The sequence below is a fragment of the Arvicanthis niloticus genome, chromosome 16 (genome assembly GCF_011762505.2).
Source record: "Arvicanthis niloticus isolate mArvNil1 chromosome 16, mArvNil1.pat.X, whole genome shotgun sequence".
Classification (NCBI taxonomy): domain Eukaryota; kingdom Metazoa; phylum Chordata; class Mammalia; order Rodentia; family Muridae; genus Arvicanthis; species Arvicanthis niloticus.
In genome coordinates this window covers 51916367-51939429 of record NC_047673.1, presented here as the reverse complement: position 1 = coordinate 51939429, position 23063 = coordinate 51916367, and the positions used below count along the sequence as shown (strand labels likewise).

At 36.1% G+C, this 23063-nt stretch overlaps 1 protein-coding gene across 1 annotated transcript in view; it reads left to right on the top strand.

Moving 5' to 3' along the window:
• Anxa10 (annexin A10) overlaps positions 1–23063 on the top strand; it is a 66929-nt gene that overhangs the window by 18430 nt on the left and 25436 nt on the right. Inside the window, exons 2-3 of the mRNA XM_034520577.3 lie at positions 6982–7063; positions 12520–12614. Of these exons, the coding sequence (XP_034376468.1) occupies positions 6982–7063; positions 12520–12614 (177 nt within the window). The remainder of the gene's footprint in view (positions 1–6981; positions 7064–12519; positions 12615–23063) is intronic.

Sequence of the window (23063 nt, the reverse complement as noted above, 5' to 3'; positions counted from 1 at the left end):
TCGAAGAAGGACAGAAGCACTCATATTTTGGTCTTCCTTCTTCTTGAGCTTCATGTGGTCTATGAATTGTATTGTGGGTATTCCAAGCATAAATAAAGAAAATATCCAATAAAAAAAAACTTAAAATTTTTTTTAAAAATTTAAAAAAGACTCTCTCTCAGCTACAAATCCTATGAATTACATCCAGAATAATGGCATGGATGTTCTTGGGGTAGCCAAGTGCTTTCTCATTGCATTTAAGTCTCATTTCTCTGGAGGAAATACATGTAACCCAAGAATTCATGGTTGAGGAGCTCATAGTCTCTGCAGTGAACCCTCTACTATTATACTTCTAAAAGGGAACATTATCAAAATACCTTCTAAATTCATAACTACCTATGCACTAGTGCAACTTTCAGACTTATCAGAGAAGTTTCTTTGTACAGTGGACAATGATTAATAAAGAATAGCACAACCAGCAAAGTCCAGAAAATAAGTATCTGTGGATACTGAGGCAGAAACTGGACATCTGTATCTCATTCATGTGCCAAGTGTCAGTAACTATCAAGAAAGAGGGGGAAGAAAGATTGTAATGACCAGAGGTCAGAGAAGACTGTAGTGAGACAGTCTCTACTGAACATGATAGGAATAGTAGACTAATGAGTACATGGCAGCCATGATGGCCTGCATAAGATCAAGCCATTAATACACTGCATTATATATTGCATTATGACATAGAGTACAAAGAGGTTCTGAATCCTCACCACTAACTGGAAATCATGGGAAGTTGATAATTTCTGACAGAAAGAGATGGTTTTCTTTAAAGACGTGGTCCCTGATTGACTATGCCACAGTGTATGGTACCACACCCAAGAGTATATGCCCATAACAAATTCTCCTCAATAGGGAATACAAAATACAAGTTGGGGTTGAGGAAGTAAGGAGGTTCTTAGAGGAATTTGGTAGAAAAATGGGCAGTGTATATTATCAAAATGTTTTATAGAGGTTAGGTTTTGTCAACTTGACTCATCCTGGAAAAGAGCCCTTATGTAAGGAACTACCTCATCAAATTAGCCTATGAAACATTTTCATAATTATTCATTGATGTGAGAGAGCCCAGCCCTCTTTGAATAATATTAGTCCTGGGCAAATGGGTCTGGACTGTAGAAGAAAGATCAGGCCAATAACCCAGTTTTCTGTATTTTCTGCTTCTAGCTCCAACCTTGAAATTTTGGATTGGCTTCTTCAATGAAAGACTATAAGCTCTAAGTCAAATAAACCGTTTACTTCCCAAATTAGTTTTGGTCACCACTTTATTATGGCAACATGACTCAGGCTAAAGTATAAATAGTAAGAAATTCATAAAGAATTGGTGAAAATATTATATATTCTTTAATTTTAGTTATTAATTTAATTTGTTCTTAGACCTCCATATGTTGATTTCCCTGTGAACTTAGTACATGAAGACTTATACTTAAATCAAAGAGTTCAGAATCTTATACAAACCCAATCTTCAATAAATATTTTCTGATCACCGTACTTAAACTTTCCCATGGTAATAATATGCACACTGACCGTTCTCAGTACCAACTTTCCTGTCACCTTTGCTTCGGTCTTGATTTTAGTGGAACTTTTCAAGTTTCTTCCAATTTAATCAAAAGCAAATGTAGTTTGTCATGTATTACTTTTATTGTGTGGAGATATGTTCCTTTTGTTCTGAATTCCATCTGATATCTTAACATATAAATATATTAGTTATCAGTTATTCTTTATTTGAGAGTTAAATAATATACTGAATAAAAGATATTATTCATGTTTCTGTCTTGTATATTTTATAACACTCTTCTTAATAACTAAACAACTAAATAATAAAAATGTCATTTATAGAAAGAATAAAAGATGATAGAAATTCTAACATTCATACGCATTTCATATTTATAATGCTTGTTTGATTATTAGTAAATTAATTTTATTGAATTGTTTTCTGTGGAGACATTTTTCACAATCTATTAATCTCTCTCACTGCTCTTTTGTTGTGCTTATATCTAAGTATGTTTTCTTCCATGGATTGTTGTGACTACTGTGATAGTTGCCATTTTCAAAATGCTAAGCACCTCACCAAGTCCTAGCTCACAAGATATTTCATCGCTAGAGGACTCTATGATATTAAAAGCATATTATCCCTATTTTGTAACTGAAAGAAAATGAGATACATTGAATTTAAATACTTCTGTGCCTATACAGTTGCTTAGAGACACAGAAGAAACTTAAATTCATATCTCTCTGAGGTCCAAGACAATTCATCTATACACTCTCCTAATCTCTTGAGATAATTATGTTGCTGTGGATGAGATTTACTATAGCCACATTTTATCATCTAAAAATTTTACTATGGGCCACAACCAATCAGTATTCTTCCTTTATAAGGCATGGTGCTTTGTACACTACAGGGAATTATTTTTAAATCTGTAATTTTTTTAAAACTTAGCTCATTTGTTAACCAAAGAGTTAACAGGCCTTCAGCTAAAGACATATGTAACACTCCCTGTCATGCATTCATTTCAAAACAAAGCATACTTTAAAATGTCGAACCTAGGTACGTGAAGATGGTGAACTCCGTATATAACAAATAGAGTGGATGCTTTGTAAAACTGTTGTCTCCTGAAAAATTTATAGTTCTTCAATTCGATGGTAACAGCTTCCCAGTGCTGTATGGCAGAATCTGCTATATGAGAAGTAGGGCTAAAGGCAACATTATCTACATACAGCTTTTCCTGGTTCACTATCATACCCAGCATATAATCATATAAATATGTGGCATAGATTTTTTTTAAACTTTTCTTTTCTTTTGATGTGAAAATCTTTATTGGATACTTTATTTACATTTCAGATGCCATCCTGTTTCCCCCATTTCCCCTCCCTAGAAAACTCCTATCCTGTCCCCGCTTCTCCTTTTTGCTTTTATAATATTTTTTTAATGTTAATCAAAGGCTTTATGAGTTTAGTAATGCTCAATAACAATATGTCCTTACAATTAGAAGTGTAACCCAATACCCAACCTAGATATAACAACTATCTTTGACTGGCAGAGACACACAAATATCCGCTTCCATGTTCCCCACCTCTCTTGTCACCTAGCTCCTCCTTTCCTTCTCCTCCTCCTCTCCTTACTCCTCCTCTTCCTCTCTGTACTCCTCCCACCTTAGCTCCTCCTACATATCACCATTCCTGTTAAAATAAAACTTTTTTTCTTAAAGTACAATTAGAGCATAAGTATACCAATTTGTGTCAGTAAGGTAGAAGATATACCTAATACCCAGTCCATCATTTTGTTGACTAAACAGAACCTCTGTAATCCCTCCTAACTAAACCACTTAGTTCTGAACCTGGCTTTTTTCCTTGGCTCCCATAGATTTTTTAAAAATCTTCTTTCTCCAGTTTCTAATGAGAGGACACCTTATACCCTGTGGTAGGCCTGACATCACATGGTATCCTTATTTCCTGTGGTAGGCCTGACATCACATGGTATCCTTATACCCTGTGGTAGGCTTGACATCACATGGTATCCTTCCAAGCAGTATTTTCTCATCAAAAATGAAGTTCAGAATGATTTTTATAGTATGACTTAAAATCTAGGGTGATTCCTCCAGTGGTTCTATTATTGTGAGTTGTATTGTTATTTCTATTATTCAAGATCATCATACCTGTCATAACAGGTACCTTGACATATGAAATTTTACATTATAGTTTTCAATTTATGTGAATAATTGTATTGTATGTTTGGTGGGGGATTGAACAGAGTCTGTACATTTTTTTTTTATAAGATGGACATCTTCACACATGAAGCATGCCAATCAATGATCATGGGAAGACCTTCAATCTTTTGGTGTTTTCTTCTGTTTCTTTCTTCAGTGTCTTGAAATTTCCACTGTGCAATTTTTTCATTTCCAAGATATTTGTATTTATTTTTTACTATGAAGACTGATATTTGTGTTGGCTTGAATCATAATAGCCTCTATAGGCTCTTATGCTTAAACTTTGGTCCACAGTATGTGGAACTGTTTGGGAAGGATTAGGAGGTGTGGCCTTGTTGGAAAAGGTATGTCACTGGGGTAGACTTCAAAAGCCTGTGCCACTTTCAGTTACCATCCCCCCTCCCCGTTGCCAATTATTATCTCAAAATGTAAGTTCTCAGCTATGGCTCCAGTGTCATGCCTGTCTTCTTTCTGCCATGTCTCCCACCATGATAGTCACAGACTCACCCTCTGAAACTGTCAGTTTCACCCTATAAATTCTTTCTTGTATATGTTGTGTTGGTAATGATGTCTTCACAGCAATAGAAAAATAAATAAGGTGGTACTGTTTCACTGATTTCTTCATTGCTGTATTTATCATTAGTCTATTGAAGGCTACTAAGTTCTGTGTATTAATTTTGTATCTTGCTCCTTTTTGAGTATGTTTATCAGCTATAGAAGTTTTTGTGTAGTATTGAGAATATTTAATGTATAAAATCATGTTATTTGCAAATATAAATACATTGACTTCTTCCTTTCTTATTTCTTCCTCCACTATGGCCTTCACTTGTCATATTGTTCCAGCTAAGATGTTACATTACTAAAAATAAGTGAATACACTAGATATTAGTGCTCATGATTTTTAAATGCTTTAATTTCTTTCTCCTTTTAAATTGCAAAATGTGTTTGTATTTGGCTGATAGCATGTAGCAATTTTAAGATTATTAAGGTACCGAATGCTAATTTTCAAGTACTGAGTTCACTTTCCAATCAATTCCTATCATAGTACAAAAGAAGATACTTCTTACTTATTTCTCAAAAAAAAAATCTTTTAATAGAGCAGAGAAGAAACTATAGAAGACTCTTACAACATTGAAGCTACTGTGTGATATTATGACAGTGGATATAATGATGATGATTCACATACTCCCATAAGTTTGTCACCTCAAAAAATGACCCATAATAAAAAATATGGACTGAAGATTATTATGTATCAAATATACCACTCTGATACATATTGATAATGAGAGAGGAGGTACGTACAGAGATGAGCATAGGGAACATTATGATAAATCAGTATCCATTCAGCTAAATATGTTGTGAAGTTAATATTGCCTGAAATAGATTGTTAAAAATTCTTTTCTCAGTGAATAAAATAAGTAGGTATATGTATCTCATAAAATATAGTGATGGTAACACAATCTCACAGTTAAAGTTAAGTGACTATCACTTCCAATATTTAAATCCTAAACTCATCTAGGATTGAAACATTAAAAAGAAAATGTTTGAGCTGGAGAGATGACACAGTAATTAAGAGCATTGCTATACATGCAAAGATCTTAGATTCTCTTCACAGATCATAATCCCCTCCAATGTTAGGAGATCCAGCGTCCTCTAACCACTGAAGAAGCCTGTTTATACATGCTGCACATACATACATTCAAAATGAGACACATACACATAAAAAAATAAATAAAACAAACATGCTTGAATTATGATGATCTAAATACTTACCTTAAAATCTGCTACCTCAGCTAAATTTAATAAATGAAAAAAATATTTGTCATCCTAATAGCATGTCACCATATGACATTTTGTTAGACATGTACATTAAAATTGGATGTTTTTACCTAATAAATAGCCTTTATAACTCGGGCTTGACCCAAGAAAATATTCTTTCAAGGTCATGTATAATAAACTTGAGACCTTGGAGGTTAACTGGAAATTCATTTGTAAATGAATGCACTGGAGCAATGTAGATGAATGGGTTTGTGGTAATAGGTATTTCATTTCTTGAGAGTCTTCCTTTACAACCCTGGCTATGTGGAAATTACTATGCAGATAAAGCTTGCCTTGAAGTCACATACTTGAGTGAAGCTTGAGACATGGTGAAATGGCAAGAGTGAGCTACCCTACCTGGTGTTCCTTATTTTAATGACTTATATCTGTCCTTGTGAATGCTCAAGGAGCACATTTCACTCTCACAGATGTACTTCTAAGTATAAAAATATGAATACACCACACATTATATAATTATTTACTTCAAGTTCATAACTATTTATTTATTAATATCATTTCAAATCAAATCTACATATAACTGAAGAAAAGAGAGCATTAATTAATTAATTAATCTTCCATTAGACAGTGGATTCTAGAGAGCTATATAATCATCCAATATTCCCAAAAACATCAGATTAGTAAATGAGTTTTTAAACCCTCATAGTCTCATTCACTATGAGATAGCATTTTTTATTTTTCTGAGTTCCAAACACATTGACAACAAATGTAGAGAGCTGTCCCTTGTTCTTAATAATATCTGATTGACAGTTCTTCCTGTTGAGGGTGAGCATAGGGCACAGAGTCTAGCTGGCTCTATCTGAAGTCAGAACCATGTGACTCTTAACACCTTCCATAAATGTTCTGCTATTTTATTATTGTCAAGACATGAACGGGTCATCTTTTTATGTTTTCTCTGCAGCTGGGTACTTTGGGTAAGTAATATCAGTCTTATATATGTTCCTCCATGTTTTACAAGTTCCAAACCCCACATTTACATATTTTAATTTTTATATGATATACTTTTGTGGGGGCGGGGCGGGAAAGCTATACTGGTAAACAACCTTTATAGTTCAGATGAATGGCCTGAATCTTTCACTATGGTTTTCTTTTAAGTTTCTATAAGTTGTCATCAGTTTCTAAGAAAATATATGTTTTAAATTTGGTTTTAAAATTTTTATTATTGATTCTAAGATCTCAGCTTCTTATTTGGATGATAATGGCAACATAGTGGAAGCCACTGAATAAAATACACTCAATCAAATCAGCTTTCTATATTTAACACATAGTTATGCCATAGCTGATAAACATTAGTGAGGTACACTAGTTTAAACATGTAAAATATAGTTCTGTTGGCATTTATAGAGAACATTTTGTTGAAACTTTTTATGGAAATTGATACAATCTCTTAAGTGTTGATTTTCCTCACCAGGTCCAAGGAACCATCTTCCCAGCTCCAAATTTTAATCCAGTGATGGATGCCCAAATGCTAGCAGGAGCACTCCAAGGATTTGGTAAGCCTGGGAAATACATGCTTTAGTTATTGTACTGTCTGTTTTTAGCATTATGTTGACATAAAATCATGAGCGTAAACTAAGGTCTTGTAGAAGATAGATACAAGAATATAGAATTAAAAGAAAATAATAGATCATGATGCTGAAGAGAAATTACAACTTGGTTCCTTAAATGTGTTCCTTATGCCCTCAAATGCCTCATTGTTGACTCCTTGATAAGCTTCCAAACCATAAACTTAATCAAAAGAGGTCACATTCTGTTGACCTCTGCATGTTTTTTTCTTTCTAGAGTGTTTCTGTTGCTACTTACTCTTATACCCAAAAATAGTCTCCTGCTGTCCAAAATGGCTCTGTTTACCCACACCTCATAAACTGTCCCTATATACTTCTTGCCTGAGATGCTATTTTTCTGTCTTGTCTGTTTTTAACCTAAGTTCTCTAAATGATCATCCTCTCTGCTTCCTTCTCTGAGGCTCTAACAACTGTGGTGTGGCAGGCGTCGTTCTCCATAGCTCCTTCTCCTTTGCTAATCATTTGCCTTGTGCCTGTCCATTGTACCTGCAGATTTGTCTGTGAGTTCCTAGCATGTGCAACTTTGCTTAGAAAACATGTTCATATGATAAGATCAGAGTTTAGAAAAGAAATGTACAAAACAGAGGAAGGAAAACACTTTGTTTTTAATTCTTTGATAATTCTTGGGTTCAGTCAGAGAAGATATACCTAACCCTCAAGAGACTGGAGGTCCCAGGAAGTTTAGAAGTCTGGTGGGGGTGGGAGAGGTGAGGACATCCTCATGGAGACAGAGTGGGTTGGGGAGGAGGTATGGGATGTAGAACAGTCAGAGGGTAGACCAGGAGTGGAATAAAATCTGGAGTTAAAAAAAAAGAAAGAAGAAAGGAAGAAAGAAACAAAGAAACAAAGAGAATAAATAAATAAATAAGAATTCTTTAAGTTTCAATGTGAAACTTAAAGACACATATATTTTCCTTGAACAAAATGGATTTTATTTAAAGACTTATAAATGAGCAGATAGACACAGACAACAAAAAAGAAATTATTACAGGAAAACATTAAGAAAGCAAACTCTTGGCCCTTCCCTTGGTCATTTCTGCTGAGGCAGACTAGCTGGTCTGCCCCCCTGAAGACACCATATACTGACCCATCCTAGAGGAATCACTGTACTCAGAGCAGCAGAGGAAGCTGGATTCTCAGGAGCTCTAACACACCTAGGATCATAAGATTTATGATCCCAGAGACAGTCTGAGTCCCAGGAGCTCATTCACCCAGGATCTCAGGATCACAGAATCACAGAAACACCTGGACTCTGAGGAGTTCTGACATAACCAAGATAACAGAAGACAGGTTCCAGTCAGAGACAGTGAGGGCAGGCAGCACTAGAAATAATCAGATGGCAAAAGGCAAGTGCAAGAACAGAAACCAGAAATAGAAAACAAAGTTACCTGGCATCATCAGAACCAAGTTCTCCCACCATAGCAAGTCCTGGACACCACATCACATTGGAAAAGCAGGATTCAAAATTAAAATCACTTCTCATGATGACGATCAAAAACTTAAAGAAGGACATAAATAACTCCCTTAAAGAAATACAGGAGAAGACAGGTAAACAGGTAGAAGCCCTTAAAGAGGAAACACAAAAATTCCTTAAAGCTTACATTGCACCTCACACAATAATAATGAGAACTTGAACACCCCACTCTCATCAATGGACAGAATATGGAAACAGAAACTAAACAGAGACACAGTGAAACTAAGAGAAGTTATGAACCAAATGGATTTAACAGATATCTGTAGACCATTTCATCATAAAACAAAGGAATATACCTTTTTCTCATTACCTCATGATACCTTCTCCAAAATAGACCATACAATTGGCCACAAAACAGGCCTCAACAGATAGAAAAGATTTAAATAATCCCATGCATTCTATCAGATCACCATGGATTAAGGCTGATCTTCAATAATAATAAAACCAATGGAAAGCCCACATACACATTGGAAACTGAACAACGCTCTGTTCAATGATAACTTAGTCAAGGAAGAAATAAAGAAAGAAATTAAAGACTTTTTAGAATTTAATGAAAATGAAGGCTCTTCAAAACAAAACTTAAGGGACACAATGAAAGCAGTGTTAAAAGGAAAACTCATAGCTCTAAGTGCCTACAAAAAGAAACTAGAAAGAGCAGACACTAGCAACTTGACAGCACACCCAAAAGCTCTAGAGCAAAAAGAAGCAAATACACCCAAGAGGAGTAGATGGCAGGAAATATTCAAACTCAGGGCTGAAATTAACCAAGTAGAAACAAAAATAACTATACGAAGTATCAACAATACTAGGAGCTGGTTCTTTGAGAAAATCAACAGGATAGATGAACTCCTATCCCGAATAACCAGAAGTCACTGAGACTGCAAATTAATAAAATCAGAACTGAAAAGGGAGACATAACAATAGATGAACTGAGGAAATTTTTAAAAAAATATCAGATCCTAGTATAAAAACCTATATTCAACAAAACTGGAAAATGTGGATGAAATGGACAATTTTCTAGACAGATACCAGGTACCAAAGTTAAATCAGGAGCAGATAAACCACATAAATAATCTTATAACCCCTAAAGAAATAAAAGCAGTCATTAAAATTCTACCCCCCAAAAAAGCCCAGGACCAAATGGTTTGAGTGTAGTATTATCGCAGACCTTTCAAGAAGGACTAATACCAATTCTCTTTAAACTATTCCACAAAATAGAAACAGAAGAAACACTACACAATTCATTCTATGAAGCCACAATTATGCTCATACCTAAACCACACAAAGACCCAACAAAGAAAGAGAAGTTCAGACCAATCTCCCCATGAATATTGATGCAAAAATACTCAATAAAATTCTCACAAACCGAATTCAACAACACATTAAAACAGTCATCCATCATGATTAACTAGGCTTCATCCCAGAGATATAGGGATGGTTCAATATTTGGAAATCAATCAATGTAATCCACTATGTAAACAAACTCAAAGAAAAAAAAACCACATGATCCTATCACTAGATGCTGAGAAAGCATTTGACAAAATTCAACATCCCTTCATGTTAAAAGTCCTGGAAAGATAAGGAATTCAAGGCCCATACCTAAATATAGTAAACACAATATACAGCAAATCAGTAGCCAACATCAAACTTAGAGAGAAACTTGAAGCAGTCCCACTAAAATCAGGGACTAGACAAGGCTGCCCACTCTCTCCCTACCTATTCAGTATAGTAAAGGGAGCTTTTGAGCTCTGCATGGCCTAATGATACAGTTAGATTCTTAACTTACCACCATTAATAGCTATTTACATAAATGTATATTCTCAGAAGAGCTGTGTGGATATTTTAAGCTAAAAGCTGTATACTTTCCAAATCTCCATGTGACCCTGGATAACTGAAAGCATTAATAGCCTATATCACTAAATTTTAACAAAGGGGTACACATGTCAAAAGTATTCTGTTTTGAAATATACTCAGCTAATGTGGCCTCCTTCACTTTTAGAGTACCTTTCTCAACATGACAATAATCATGAGATTTTGCAAATGTCCTTCACCAAACTGAAGAAGTTTCTTTTGATTTCTACTTTGGTTAAAATTTGTGCCTTGAACAGTTGTTTGTTGTGTCAAATACCATTTTTACATCTTTCCTTATTGTTATATAAATTTGCTTGTTTAAAGTGTCTATGGCTTAGGTTATATTGATTGTCTACTGTTAGACTATGCATAATTCGTCATACACATTTATATACATTATATACAATTTTTGAGGGATTTTTTGGGAAGGATGGGTCTTTGTTCATGAAAGATCTTTGTCTGGAGTTTACTGGTAATGTCTGTCTCTGATTTGAACATTAAATTAATATGGGTTTGCATCAAATACTATTTCTGGTATGTGAAAGAAATTATATACAACTGTTTTTTTCATCTTTTAAAATTTGCATTCATTATTGAAACATTTAATTTTAATACTTTGATTTCAAGACACTATTAATTATTGATTCAATTTTTATAGCTATAGATCTATTCAGATTGTCAATTTCCTTATATAAATTTGATTAAATTATATATTTGAAGAAATTAATTCAATTATCTAGACAATTAAAATTTGGAGCATAAAGTAATTTATAATATTTCTTTATTATCTCTCTAATGAAGACAATGAATAATGGGCTCTCTTTCTTTTATATCAGTATTTTGTTTCTTTATTTTAATTAAACTACTTAAGTAAAATATTTGAGATTCATTGAAAATTATTAAGCAATATCTCATAAAGAGTAAGTGAACAAAAAATGCTATAAAAACTAATAAACACAGAATAAATCAGAATAATAATTTATGTGTAATCTCAACAGAGCAACAAAGACAGATGAGTACCGTAATCCAGTAAATGTTGTGATTATAAGAAAAACAGTAGAAATCAAAAAAGCTTTTATTTATTATTTACAAATATGTTCACAGTCTTCTCTCTCTTTCTAAATCTTTGTATTTTTTTAGATAGATGGATGGAATGAATGAGTAATAGGTAGATAGATAGGTAGGTGATGAGATGATGATATATGATAAATAGATAAATAGATAGATGATAATAGATATATGATAGATAGGTACTACATAGATGATGATGATGATGATAATACATAATAGATAGATGATAGGTAGATAGATAGATAGATAGATAGATAGATAGATAGACTATAAAACTATTTTCAGGTTATAAAGCTGATAAGAAAAGGATATTTATGTCTCTCAGGAGAGAAGAAGGCACTTATACTTCTGTGTTTTCTAAGATAATAACCCTAAGAAAAAGGAGGTCATGAGGCTTTTGATAAAAATAAGTCAGTTTATATTTTAGTCAAGTTGATGCGAAAGTTAAAGTTATCTTGTTCATTCTATCTGAATAGTCATAAATAAAGCACAATAGAAAACAATTATGAAATATGACTTCTTATGAGTGTTGGAATGTGATATATAATGTCATGTCATGTTATGTCATGCCATGTGATATTATGATATGAATAAGTGAAGGGTACACAGCATAGAAAGACAGTCTGGGTAATGGATAAAAGAGACCATGTTCCATCCACAGTTTGATAGGCCCACTTCACCCAACTAAAGAGTGAAGACACCTTGTGCTTTCATTATTTCCTTCTGTGTTTCTCCCCTTCCTCCTGTGAGTCCTACAGAAGAAGCCCTATTTGTATAACACAAATTCATTATAAGCCACATCATTAAATATGCCTTGGGAGCCTGTAGGATTCATCAAATGTTGCTATGTGATGGATATCCAATAGTATTTAAAAATGTAAAGTACTAATAGGTTTAACACCTGCCCATTTGTTTTAGTCCATAAAGGATGTAGTCTTCTGAGATACTGAGTAACAGCTAATTTTTTTTTATTATGGTTCCTTCCTAGACTGCAACAAAGACATGCTGATTGACATCCTAACACAACGCAGCAATGCTCAGCGGCAGATGACAGCTGAGGCCTATAAAAGCATGTATGGCCGGGTAAGACTTCTTCACCTTAACCTGTTTCTAGGTCAAGTACATGAGCGTCAACACCCTTCCTAGAGAAATGGATCTATTATTTCCCTCAGTTGCACTGAGCACAAACATTTCTGAACTCCATGTTAGTTTAAAAAATTATGTCTTGCTCTTACGTGTTTCAAGGGATAAGAGGTATATCATGAAAAGTGTGTCAATATGAGGTATATTCACATTCACAATGGCTACCTGCGCTTTTCCAATTCATACAGCATCTGACAAAAGAAAGATTGGCTAACCTTTTATTCCACTTGGTCCAATTAGGCTATAAGTATTGGGCTGGGAACGCCTATATGGTGCTTTAGAGGAAGCATAGAGCAGACTAATGATCACTGGGGTCAAAAAATAACATCTTTTCCTCCAGTTCTCTGCAGGTCCTAACCTAGCTTCAAGCCGATATGAATTTTCTTCTACCTTTTCTTCTCCACAGCGTGCAGTGGATGGAGACCATTAACAAAAAGAGTGGCAGTTTAAAAATAGTTTAAGGCAATAAAACTATCCATGTTTTAAAGTAATCACATTCTAATTTCAAAGCAAGGACCATTAAGGAGTCTTTGCTTTTGTTATGCATTTAAACCACAGATTCAGAACAAAAACTCTTCAGGACAAAAGGTCCTGGAACAGCAATTACTTCGTCAACTGAACATTATCGATGAAACACTCTCATAAAACTATCTCTACAGAGTTAGTCCATAGAAATTGACTCAGTCTCTAAAGCTCAGCCTTTGAACAACCATAACACATGTGACAGAAAGTAGCCCTGTGTTTTAGAATGGTTAATGGTCCAGAAAGCTCTGCAAGTAGAGACATGAGTTGAATTAAACCAAAGGAGGAGACAGTTACAAGTTTTGTCCACACAGAACTATTAGCTCAGATCACACTCGCAGAGCTACCTTTCTTGCAAACAATATGTAAAAATGTTCAAAGTAGTACCATTGTTAATATATTATGATATAAATGTACACAGTATTATAAGCAGTGCTATTTCTCAGGAACATATTTTCACCCAAGTGTGTACATAGACCCTTTCTTTTCCTATGGCTAGTTAATTTTGGCCAAAGAACTTCTGTGTATCAAGCTCTGCAGAAAGTATGCCAAAGCAGATTAAAATAAGCCATGGGTTTCTTAGACTCGTAGGATTTAAAACCTATTTTAAAAAATAACTTACACTAGAGAGAACCCCTTTTCACTGAGGTCTTAGGGTTGTTTATCCTGTGCTTTGACTGAACAATCGGCATGTCATGACTGATCACTAAATTGCTGAAGAAATAGGACAACACAGAGCCAGGCTTGTTCCTCACCTCAGAAATACCATTGACATTCAGTCAGCTGTCAAGTCCTGCCAGTTATCATCACTCCCTCACATTCTTCTCTTTACCCATTACAGAGTCTTAATTTAGATCACCATGGTTTTCAGGCCAGACTAATCCTAATTGGTTCCTACCCAACTGCTACCCAATCTCTAAACCCCTCTCCCTCCTACCTTCTTTGACTTAGATCAGCCCACCTATAACCAGAATGATGAAAAAACTTAAAAGTTCTCTAACACCTTTTCTATTACTCAATCATAAGTATCTGTGCATGGCATAAACTAGAATCCTTTCATTTTTTTTTTCTTGAAATATAAGCAGCCTTCCTTATTTCATGTTTGTTTTATATCTTCTGTGTGTGTCTCTGTTTCTCTATCTGTCTCTCTCTATGTCTCTCTGCCTCTGTCAATCTCTTCCTCCCTCTATTTCTCCCTCCCTCCCTCCCTCCCTCCCTCCCTCCCTCCCTCCCTCCCCAGTCCATCTGCCTCTCTTTTATCACTCTTGATCTCTCTTGCACACCTTGACTGTATTCCTGTTGCACAGGAAACCTCTGTAGTTTGCCTCAGCACTCCTGCCTGCTCTCCCTCCTTCATCACAATGTTTCATCATCTTCAGTAGACTCACTTCTCTTCGCATTGACTGTACCCATCAAACTTGCAGACACTGGATACCCACTCGCAAATTCAGTAGAACCTAACACATGAGTTTGTTTTGATCTGTTCCTCATTACCAGTGTGCTAACTTGAAATAACTTTTGTTTGGCCAAAGCATAGTCTAAATGCTTGCTTAATACCAAGACTGCTTGATTGATGTCTGTAGGGTGACTCTGACCACAGAGCTAAGTGAAATCCCTCTAGTAAACTGCAGTCAGACTGTGGGTGCTCCTGAAAAGCTCTCTGTCTGAACTAGTTGCTTCCCGTTTGAGTCCCAGTGCTCTCTCTACATAATACCATGACACTAGCTATTGGTTTGTGTTTAAGTTTTACCAAGTTCACTATAACATCTAAAATAAAATAGGGATTGGCATATTTTGTACCTTGCCTCTAGAACTCAGTCCAAGGTCTAATATGTAAGAAGTTCTTTATTTAGAATATAAGTCAGTCTAGTGTGTTGTGTTCTGCCCATCTGCTTTCTACCATCTTCTTTGAAAATAGAAAGTTAATTAAAAGGGAGGATCCCCTCACCATCTGCTCTAGAGTTAATATATACTCATGGTTGCCTGAGTTTCTCTTTTCCCTCATTCCTCTTGCCGAGGATGCTATCATGTTAATCTGCACAACCTTCAGGTAGGTCCACCTGACCTCTGCCACTGATAATATCCAGAATTGCTTCTTCTATTTGACATTTATTGCATTCTGCTTTCTAAGTGGAAAACACAGATTATCTTCGATGATAATGGTTGATATTTTTATTTTCACTCACAAGAATGATCAAGAAAACAACAGGCTTGTTGCCTTAGCTATTTGGAAAGCACAATCTGCGGCACACTCCCTAAACACCTTCTGACTGATAATCCATGTTAGCACCAGGCTTTGAGAGTTCATTGGCATCATGATTTCCTTAGTATAACAGAAAACAAACCCTCAATCTAACTAAAAAGCTGTTTACTGTGCAGCTTCTTGGCATAGTAGTCAGTCTAAATAATAAAATTACCCACTTGTCTTTGCTGCCACAGTGTTGACAATACAACTGCCCTAAGAGTTGGGGAGAAGGTTGTTCATCCACAACAAGCTTCACAACAAGACAATGGTTCCTCAAGGAGTTCAGGTGAAGCAATAAAGCTATTTGTGTTCCCAGTTTTCAGCTGTAACAGGTTAACTCTGAAATATGTTGATTTCTATCAATCATATCTAATTACAACATTGGTTGTGTAATTTTGTGCAAGGTCAAAACAAAATCATCTGACTAAATGGTGCCTTCCACAGCATATCCTAACTGCTCTTTGTTCTCAACTAAAAAAAGCACAAGAGTTCTCAAAGGCAGTGAATATCCCACTTTCTTCAAGGTTTCGATCAATGTTGGCTGCTCCAGAAAGTTTAATATATTTGACAATGTAACTCACTCAAGGTATATATTGATTCTAATAACTCCCTCTCCTGTTTTTTGGGGTGTGTGGGGGGTGTCCATAAAACTTATTATCTTAATATATCCATCTATTCTTATTCATGATGTGTCACCTTCCTCTAAAACACAAGCTCCAGAAAGGAAAAAATATTTTGTTTCATTCACCAATGTGTCCAGAATACCCACCACTGATTTGAAATGATTGACACTATTGATGGAACCCAGGTCCCCAAAATGTCTATGTTAGAATCCTATCTCCCAGTGTTATGATAACTCAAAACAGAATTCTAAGGAGATAATTCAGAGAAAAAAAACCTGAATACATAAAAAGGATAGATCCCTCTTCTAGTAGGATTTCTTTTATAAGTAAAAGAAGAGTCACCAAGGGTGTGTTTATGATAAAAAAAAAAAAAAAAAAAAAAAAAAAAAAAAGATGTAACGTCAGGGAAATAGATCTCAGTAAAAACCAAGCTTGTACACCAAGACCTTTGACTTTCTGCTCTTTTGCATCCTGAGCCAGAAACTCTGATATTTAAGCCCCTGGCATCCTTTATGGCAGCCCAATCTGTCTAGTTCCACTGGTACTCCATAAATAGATGTGAATTACAAAACTTTCATTCTTCGAATTCATCGTGTTCTCAACTACACTTTCCAGTTCTATCCCAGAGCTTCATTGTTAAAAATATCAATGTCTGAAGCATAATATAGCTAAAAAGTAGTTTTCTAGAAATTACCTGATCTACCTTATAGATATGTTCCTCCTTCCTATAGAAGAATACTTTCTCCTTCACACCTCAATTCTAGTTTGAATAGGAATAATAGACATAGCTTTAGTCCAAAGACTGAAATTAATTCTATGGTTTGTCACAGATAAATATTTTATAAATATTAAATAGGTATTAACATAAATTAAACAAACTTCCTGATAAAACTGAGAACGTAACAGATAAGAAAAACAGTTTCTAATTTAAAAAAAAAAATACATAGGAAAGAATCAAAGTTTCATGACTTCAGAAAATCACCTCTTTAGTTTTCTTACTGAAATTGTTTCTCCTTGGAATGACATATACAGTAGAGAAGACAGGAAGGAAGAATGAGAGGACAGGGAAAGAAAGAAAAGTAAGATGAGAATACAGTTACCTCTGCATTAAAAGTAGCCTCACTGGGCTTCAAGTTGCTCTCTGATGAAGTTCTGTGAATTTGCATTTATACCCACAGTGCATGATTCATGTTCCCCTTAGGTGATCAGCAACACTGGATGATATGAAGCTTCATCAGTTCAACCTGTCTATCATGTGGGCACAAGTGAAATCTCACAGCAGTTTTAACCTTCTATCACATGACTGCAACTGAAATCTCACTGTAGTTTTTAATTTCCCTTCTTTTCCATGGCAAGTGTAATGGAGGATAGCTTTCCATGTCCCTTTTATAGACAAGATTCTTGGCTACTAGCAGTCTGCACTCTCTATGCATTTTTTCAGCATTTTATCCTTTTATATTGATATGTAGGTATTAACATTTACATACTCCTTAATTGATATTATATTAATTGAAAATATTTATATAGTTATACTTTATATTACATGATTATTAATTTAATGATTATAATGATATAAAATATATAATATAGATAGATAAAATATATAATTATATAGATAAGCATTAAGAACTATGAAAAGTGTAGGATTTTAACGTTTTTACAGGACAGCAAGTTTATCAACCAAAATAACACAGATGCTGGTATAGAAGGCCCTTGAGTCAAAAACAAAAGACATTTCAGTACTTTCATGAGGAATGGTAAAAACATGTTTCAGTTGTTGTCAGTAGTTCTCTGAACTGCAATTCCCAGTGACCAACATGAAGAGCATTGTCAGATATAGTGGGTTGCACTGTAGCCAAAAAAGCAGTAGAACACAAAATCAGATTTTTTTAAATGGACAAAATGCATGCCTACCTTCACTCTTCAGGGAAACCTTATCTCTGTCATCTCCATGAAGTTATAAAAACATCCTTAGCAAGACAGAAGGAAACGCTGTCAGTGCCTCACTGTGCATAATATTTCTAAATATGAGGCCCAGAGAAAACTGCCACCTGCTTGTATTAACCCCAATTTTTATACAACGTTGACAACTGACAAATGTTACGATTGTGCCAAGTGCAATTCATTTGTACTGCTCTGACCAACAACGTCTGACAGATCATCAATTTCTCTTAATCTTCGCTAAAGCTCCTATAAACAGGAGTCTGCACAACACAAAAATGTAAACTGGCATATTATTCCTAATAGTATTTTCACTGAGTCCTAGATTTTCAAACCTTACAATATCACTGGGGACTAATCCAAAAATATACAAGTGATCTTCTTTTCAAATTCTACATCTTCTATTTGTCTTGAAATTTTAATCTGGGTCATTCAGTAAAATATCTTATCTTTCAGACTGATTTCACCTTGGCAGTAGGAAAATGTCTAATGTGGCTCTACCATCTGTCATAACCTTAGCTGCTGCACTGTGAATGCATTTCAAGAAGATCAAGATAGTTTAATTATAAAATCCAACCCAGCCCAAGGTGCAAGGCTATTGTTCTTCCTTTACCAAGAGAAAACCATTAAATTCCATTCCAGTAGCTCCAATGTCACCTTCTCTTGTATTATCTCCAACATAAAACTGGGACTATTTGCAGTTGTTAAGTGTGGGACAGACAAAGTCATTTTTATATGATCCCAGAAAGTCAATACATCCTACAGAGAAACAATATATTCAATGAGGAGGAAATATTCTTAAATAGTCCCGGACTTCAAGAATCCTAAGAGAGTATAAGAAGATAAAATAGAATCACAGTAGAATCTCTATACTCACTTTTAGTTAATCTACCAAGGAGAATAAGAGTGTAGACCAAACATTTTGTCCAGAGATCAAACAGAAAAATAAATAAATAAACATTGGCCTTTTCATTATGGGCATTGCCAAGGAAAAGGCTGAGTGGATATGCCAGTTTTCTCTTGGGCTACCATATCTAGGGGCCAAGTGTTCTACTGCACTGAGCACAGCTATAGAAAGAAATGGAATAAGAGTGAGCATTCTTCCTAGGCTGATAAGTTAAGAGTATATACCTGGTGGAGCACACTGTAGGTGTATGAGATGCCTGCATCCTACTCTGTATTTCGGAAGCTTTTCTAAACACTACAAATGAAGTCCATAAATCCTAAAACACAGCACGGCCTAGTGTCAAGGACTAAGGTGACATGTGACTGGAAACAACCGATTGACCATAAATAGCAGCACTGTGACTTGAAAATGTTCAACTGTGGGTAGCTTCAAAAAAAAAAAAAAAAAAAAAAAAAAAAAAAAAAAGAATCTAGTCCTCTAGGGGTGCAGGGCAATGCTCTGTGAGATAATTTCCTTTCTGTGGGAAAAAAAAAAGTCAAATGTAACAGAAGTGTTAAGATTAGCAAGCACTGGCAACCTTAGCATGTAAGAAATTGGGGAGTTCACTACACAACTTTTCTATGATGAGGTGTGTTTTATGATGTCCACTTTGCTGACAGACCACACAGGCAACAGTGTAATGTGGAAAATGTAGTGTGAATTACTAGCAAGACTCCAGATGTTATTTTTTTTAAAAAAAAAAATGGTTATTTTATTTATTTACATTTCAAATGTTATCCCCTTCACAGTTTCCCCTCCACAAAGTCCCTATCCTCTCCCTTCCCCCACCCTGCTTCTATGAGGGTGCTACCCCACCTACCCAGCCACTCCCACCTCAATGCCTTAGCATTCCCTTATGCTGAGTCATGGTGCCTCCACAGGACCAAGAGGTTCCCCTCCCATTGATACCAGATAAGGCAATCCTCTGCTACATATGAAGCTGGAGTCATGGGTCCCTCCATGTGTACTCTTTGGTCATTGGTTTAGTCCCTGGAAGATTGGAGGGGTCTGGTTGATTGATATTTTTGTTCTTCCTATCGGGTTGCAAACCCCTTCAGCTCCTTCAGTTCTTCCCTTAACTCCTCCTTTGGAGTCCCCACACTCTGTCCTATTGTTGACTGAGAACATCTGCATCTGTATTTGTCAGGTTCTGGCAGAGCCTCTCAGGGAACAGCTATATTATGCTCCTGTCAGCAAGCACTTCTTGCCATCAGCAACAGTGTCTGTGTTTGGTGTCTGCAGATAGGATGGATCCCTAGGTGGGGCAGTCTCTAGATGGCCTTCCCTTTAGTCTCTGCTCCACTCTTTGTCCCTGAATTTCCTTTTTACAAGAGCAATACTGGATTGATATTTTTTGAGATGGGTAGGTGGCCCCATCTCTCAATCAGGGGACATGCCTATGCACTGGATATAGTCTACAATTCTTTCTTCCCTTGGTTGGGTACTTCAGCTAATATCATCCCTGTTGGGTCCTGGGAACCTCTTGGGCCCCTGGCATCTGGGACTTTCTACTGGCTATCTCCAGTTCCCCATCCTCCACTGCTACACACCTCCCTTCAAATTCCTGACCCTCTGTACTTTTCCCTTGACTCTTCCCACACCTGACCCTGCCTGCTTTTTCCCTCCTCCTCCTTTCTCCCTCACAGATCCTTCCCTTCCTCTACCTCTTGTGATTATTTTCTTTCCTTCTGAGTAAGACTGAAGGAAATCCACTCTTTGGACTTCCTTCTTGGGTTTCATTATGGTCTGTGAGTTGTATCGTGGGTGTTCCCAGCATTTGGGTTAATAGCCACTAATCAGTTAGTGCATACCATGTGTATTCTTTTGTGACTGGGTTACCTCACTCAGGATGAGTGCCTAAGAATTTCATGTTTATCAGAGAGAATATGCCTTTCAATGGCTGCAAGAATGCCATCAAAGGTATTAGCAGAAGTCAATGTTTTCAACAGTTACCAACCCAATGAATTACACATTTTATACTTTTCAAGTATTAAGCTGAAGCTGTCAGCACAACAGCTCAAGCTTGAGTAACAAAGATAAAATCATCAACCGTGGTAATCCACTTACCAGAGCTATGAGAATAGCCTTGGTTATGCCCCTGTATAATTATGGTTCAGTTCTACATGGCTTAACTTTCTGTGTCAACTGACCCATTGACCTATCTGCATACACTGCCCAACATTTCACATTAGTGCCCAAACCAAATAGTTTTCAGAACAAGTCTAAGTAGGTTCTACCTCCATTACTTCCTAATAGAGATAAAATGGGCACTGAGCGTTAACACAAGAGCCTCCAAAGAAAACCCAAGATCCAAACTGTATCAACTTCCATATGCTGTGTTTCTCTAGAAGATCAAACTATTATCATTCCCATCAGACAAAGCAAAACAACTCATGTCTGCATCAGAAACTGAAGCATTAAACAACATGTGTGTGGAACACAACTGTTTAGAAGAATATTTTCTTACTGTAAAAATAGGAATACAACTTGCACAGATGTCTTTATAATGAAGCACAATTGTGTGTTTATACAGGGACCTCACAGTAAGTAGAATTAAGACAGATTTAAACTTTCACTCTATGTGCTCGCCTTTTGAGTATTTCAATAATAGGTCTTGTTCTTATGATTAATTAGGAAGAAGCATACAAGTTAAAAGCATATTAAAGTGTTCCCCTGAGTATATTCAGACAAGTAGAACATCATAGTCCACTTTTGACCCCCATTTCATCCATAAGAAGATGTGAATAAGAAGTCATGGATGAGAAACTGTTGTTTCATTTTTAATTTAATCAGAGTGGTCAGATGGTTTCCGCAGTGGCACCGAATATCTCAATTTGAAAGGCAAGTACTCATTAGCTTAATGGAAGGCCAAGCTGTGATTCCGACAGAGCCTGCTTCAGGGCAAGGCTTCAGAAAATACAAAATCAGAGGCGATGAGGCTGGGGAAAGTCACACTCCAGAGGTTGTATCTGCGAAGTTATTTATATAACTCCAAGTGAGAATGTAAGGGTCTAATTAGGAAGCCAACTTGAATGTTCCTCTTTGAACTTTCAAAGTATACTTATTTAAACATACAATTCAATATTTATCTTCCCAGCTGAAGGCACCGTCTCCTTCCTGGTGCCCTGATAATAGCATGCTGTCCCCTCCCTCTACAGACCTCAGCCTGCTGGGCACTATGCCTTGGTTATTTTCCCTGATTTCTGTACCCTCCACTCAAGGAAAGCTGCTGGGAATAGAGATTGCTTTCCTTGTTTATTTTCACACTAGCCATGAATGACTACAAACAAATAATTGTTGAATTACATGTTGTCCTATCCATTCATTTGCTTGCTTTGTTATTATTGTACAAGTACTTAGTAGTTACCAGGCACAGTTCCATGGGCCGATGAAAAAGCTGTGAATAAAGCAGGTCAAATCTCCGCCATAGTGGAGCTGATTCCTACCTTGGTAGGAAGGATCATTGTTTGGTAAAATATATCAGTTTGAAGTGGGTGGGGTGGAATAAAGACAAAGTCAGGTGAGAAATGCAGGAAGTGCAGGGAAACTGCATGAATGAGTGGCTCAATACATTTTCTCTGAGAAGTCTGACGGACTGAAGGTCGGGGAGACAATGGAGAAGAACATGAAAGGCAGATGAAGGTCAAAGTCAAGCATCAGAACAGATCTGCCTTTCCAGAAACAGGAAGAAGACCACTATAGCTAGAGAGTAGACCAATCAGGAGCTAGGAGAAGAACAATGCATGCCAAGAAATGATCAGAATGTACTATGAATCTTTTCAATGCTGGTAAGAATTTATACTCATATTTACATGCAGTGACATATCCAGTGCCTGCTTTCTTCTGAGATAAATCATGAAGAAGAATGACAATGTTTTTCTTTTGAGTAGGGGAACATTTAAGGCAGACAAATAGTTACTCTGATTTGCCTTTTTTTTTTTTTTCAGGACCTTGTCATCAATATTTTAGAGGTAACATGGGGAATAAGCACAGAAGAGCTCATTAGATGGCTGCTCTGTTATTGTAGGGGAGAGAAGATGATGGCCTGGCCAAGGCGTGTAAAAGGGGAAGCAGCAAGCGTTGGCCAGAGTTGGCCAGTACTGTTAGCCAGT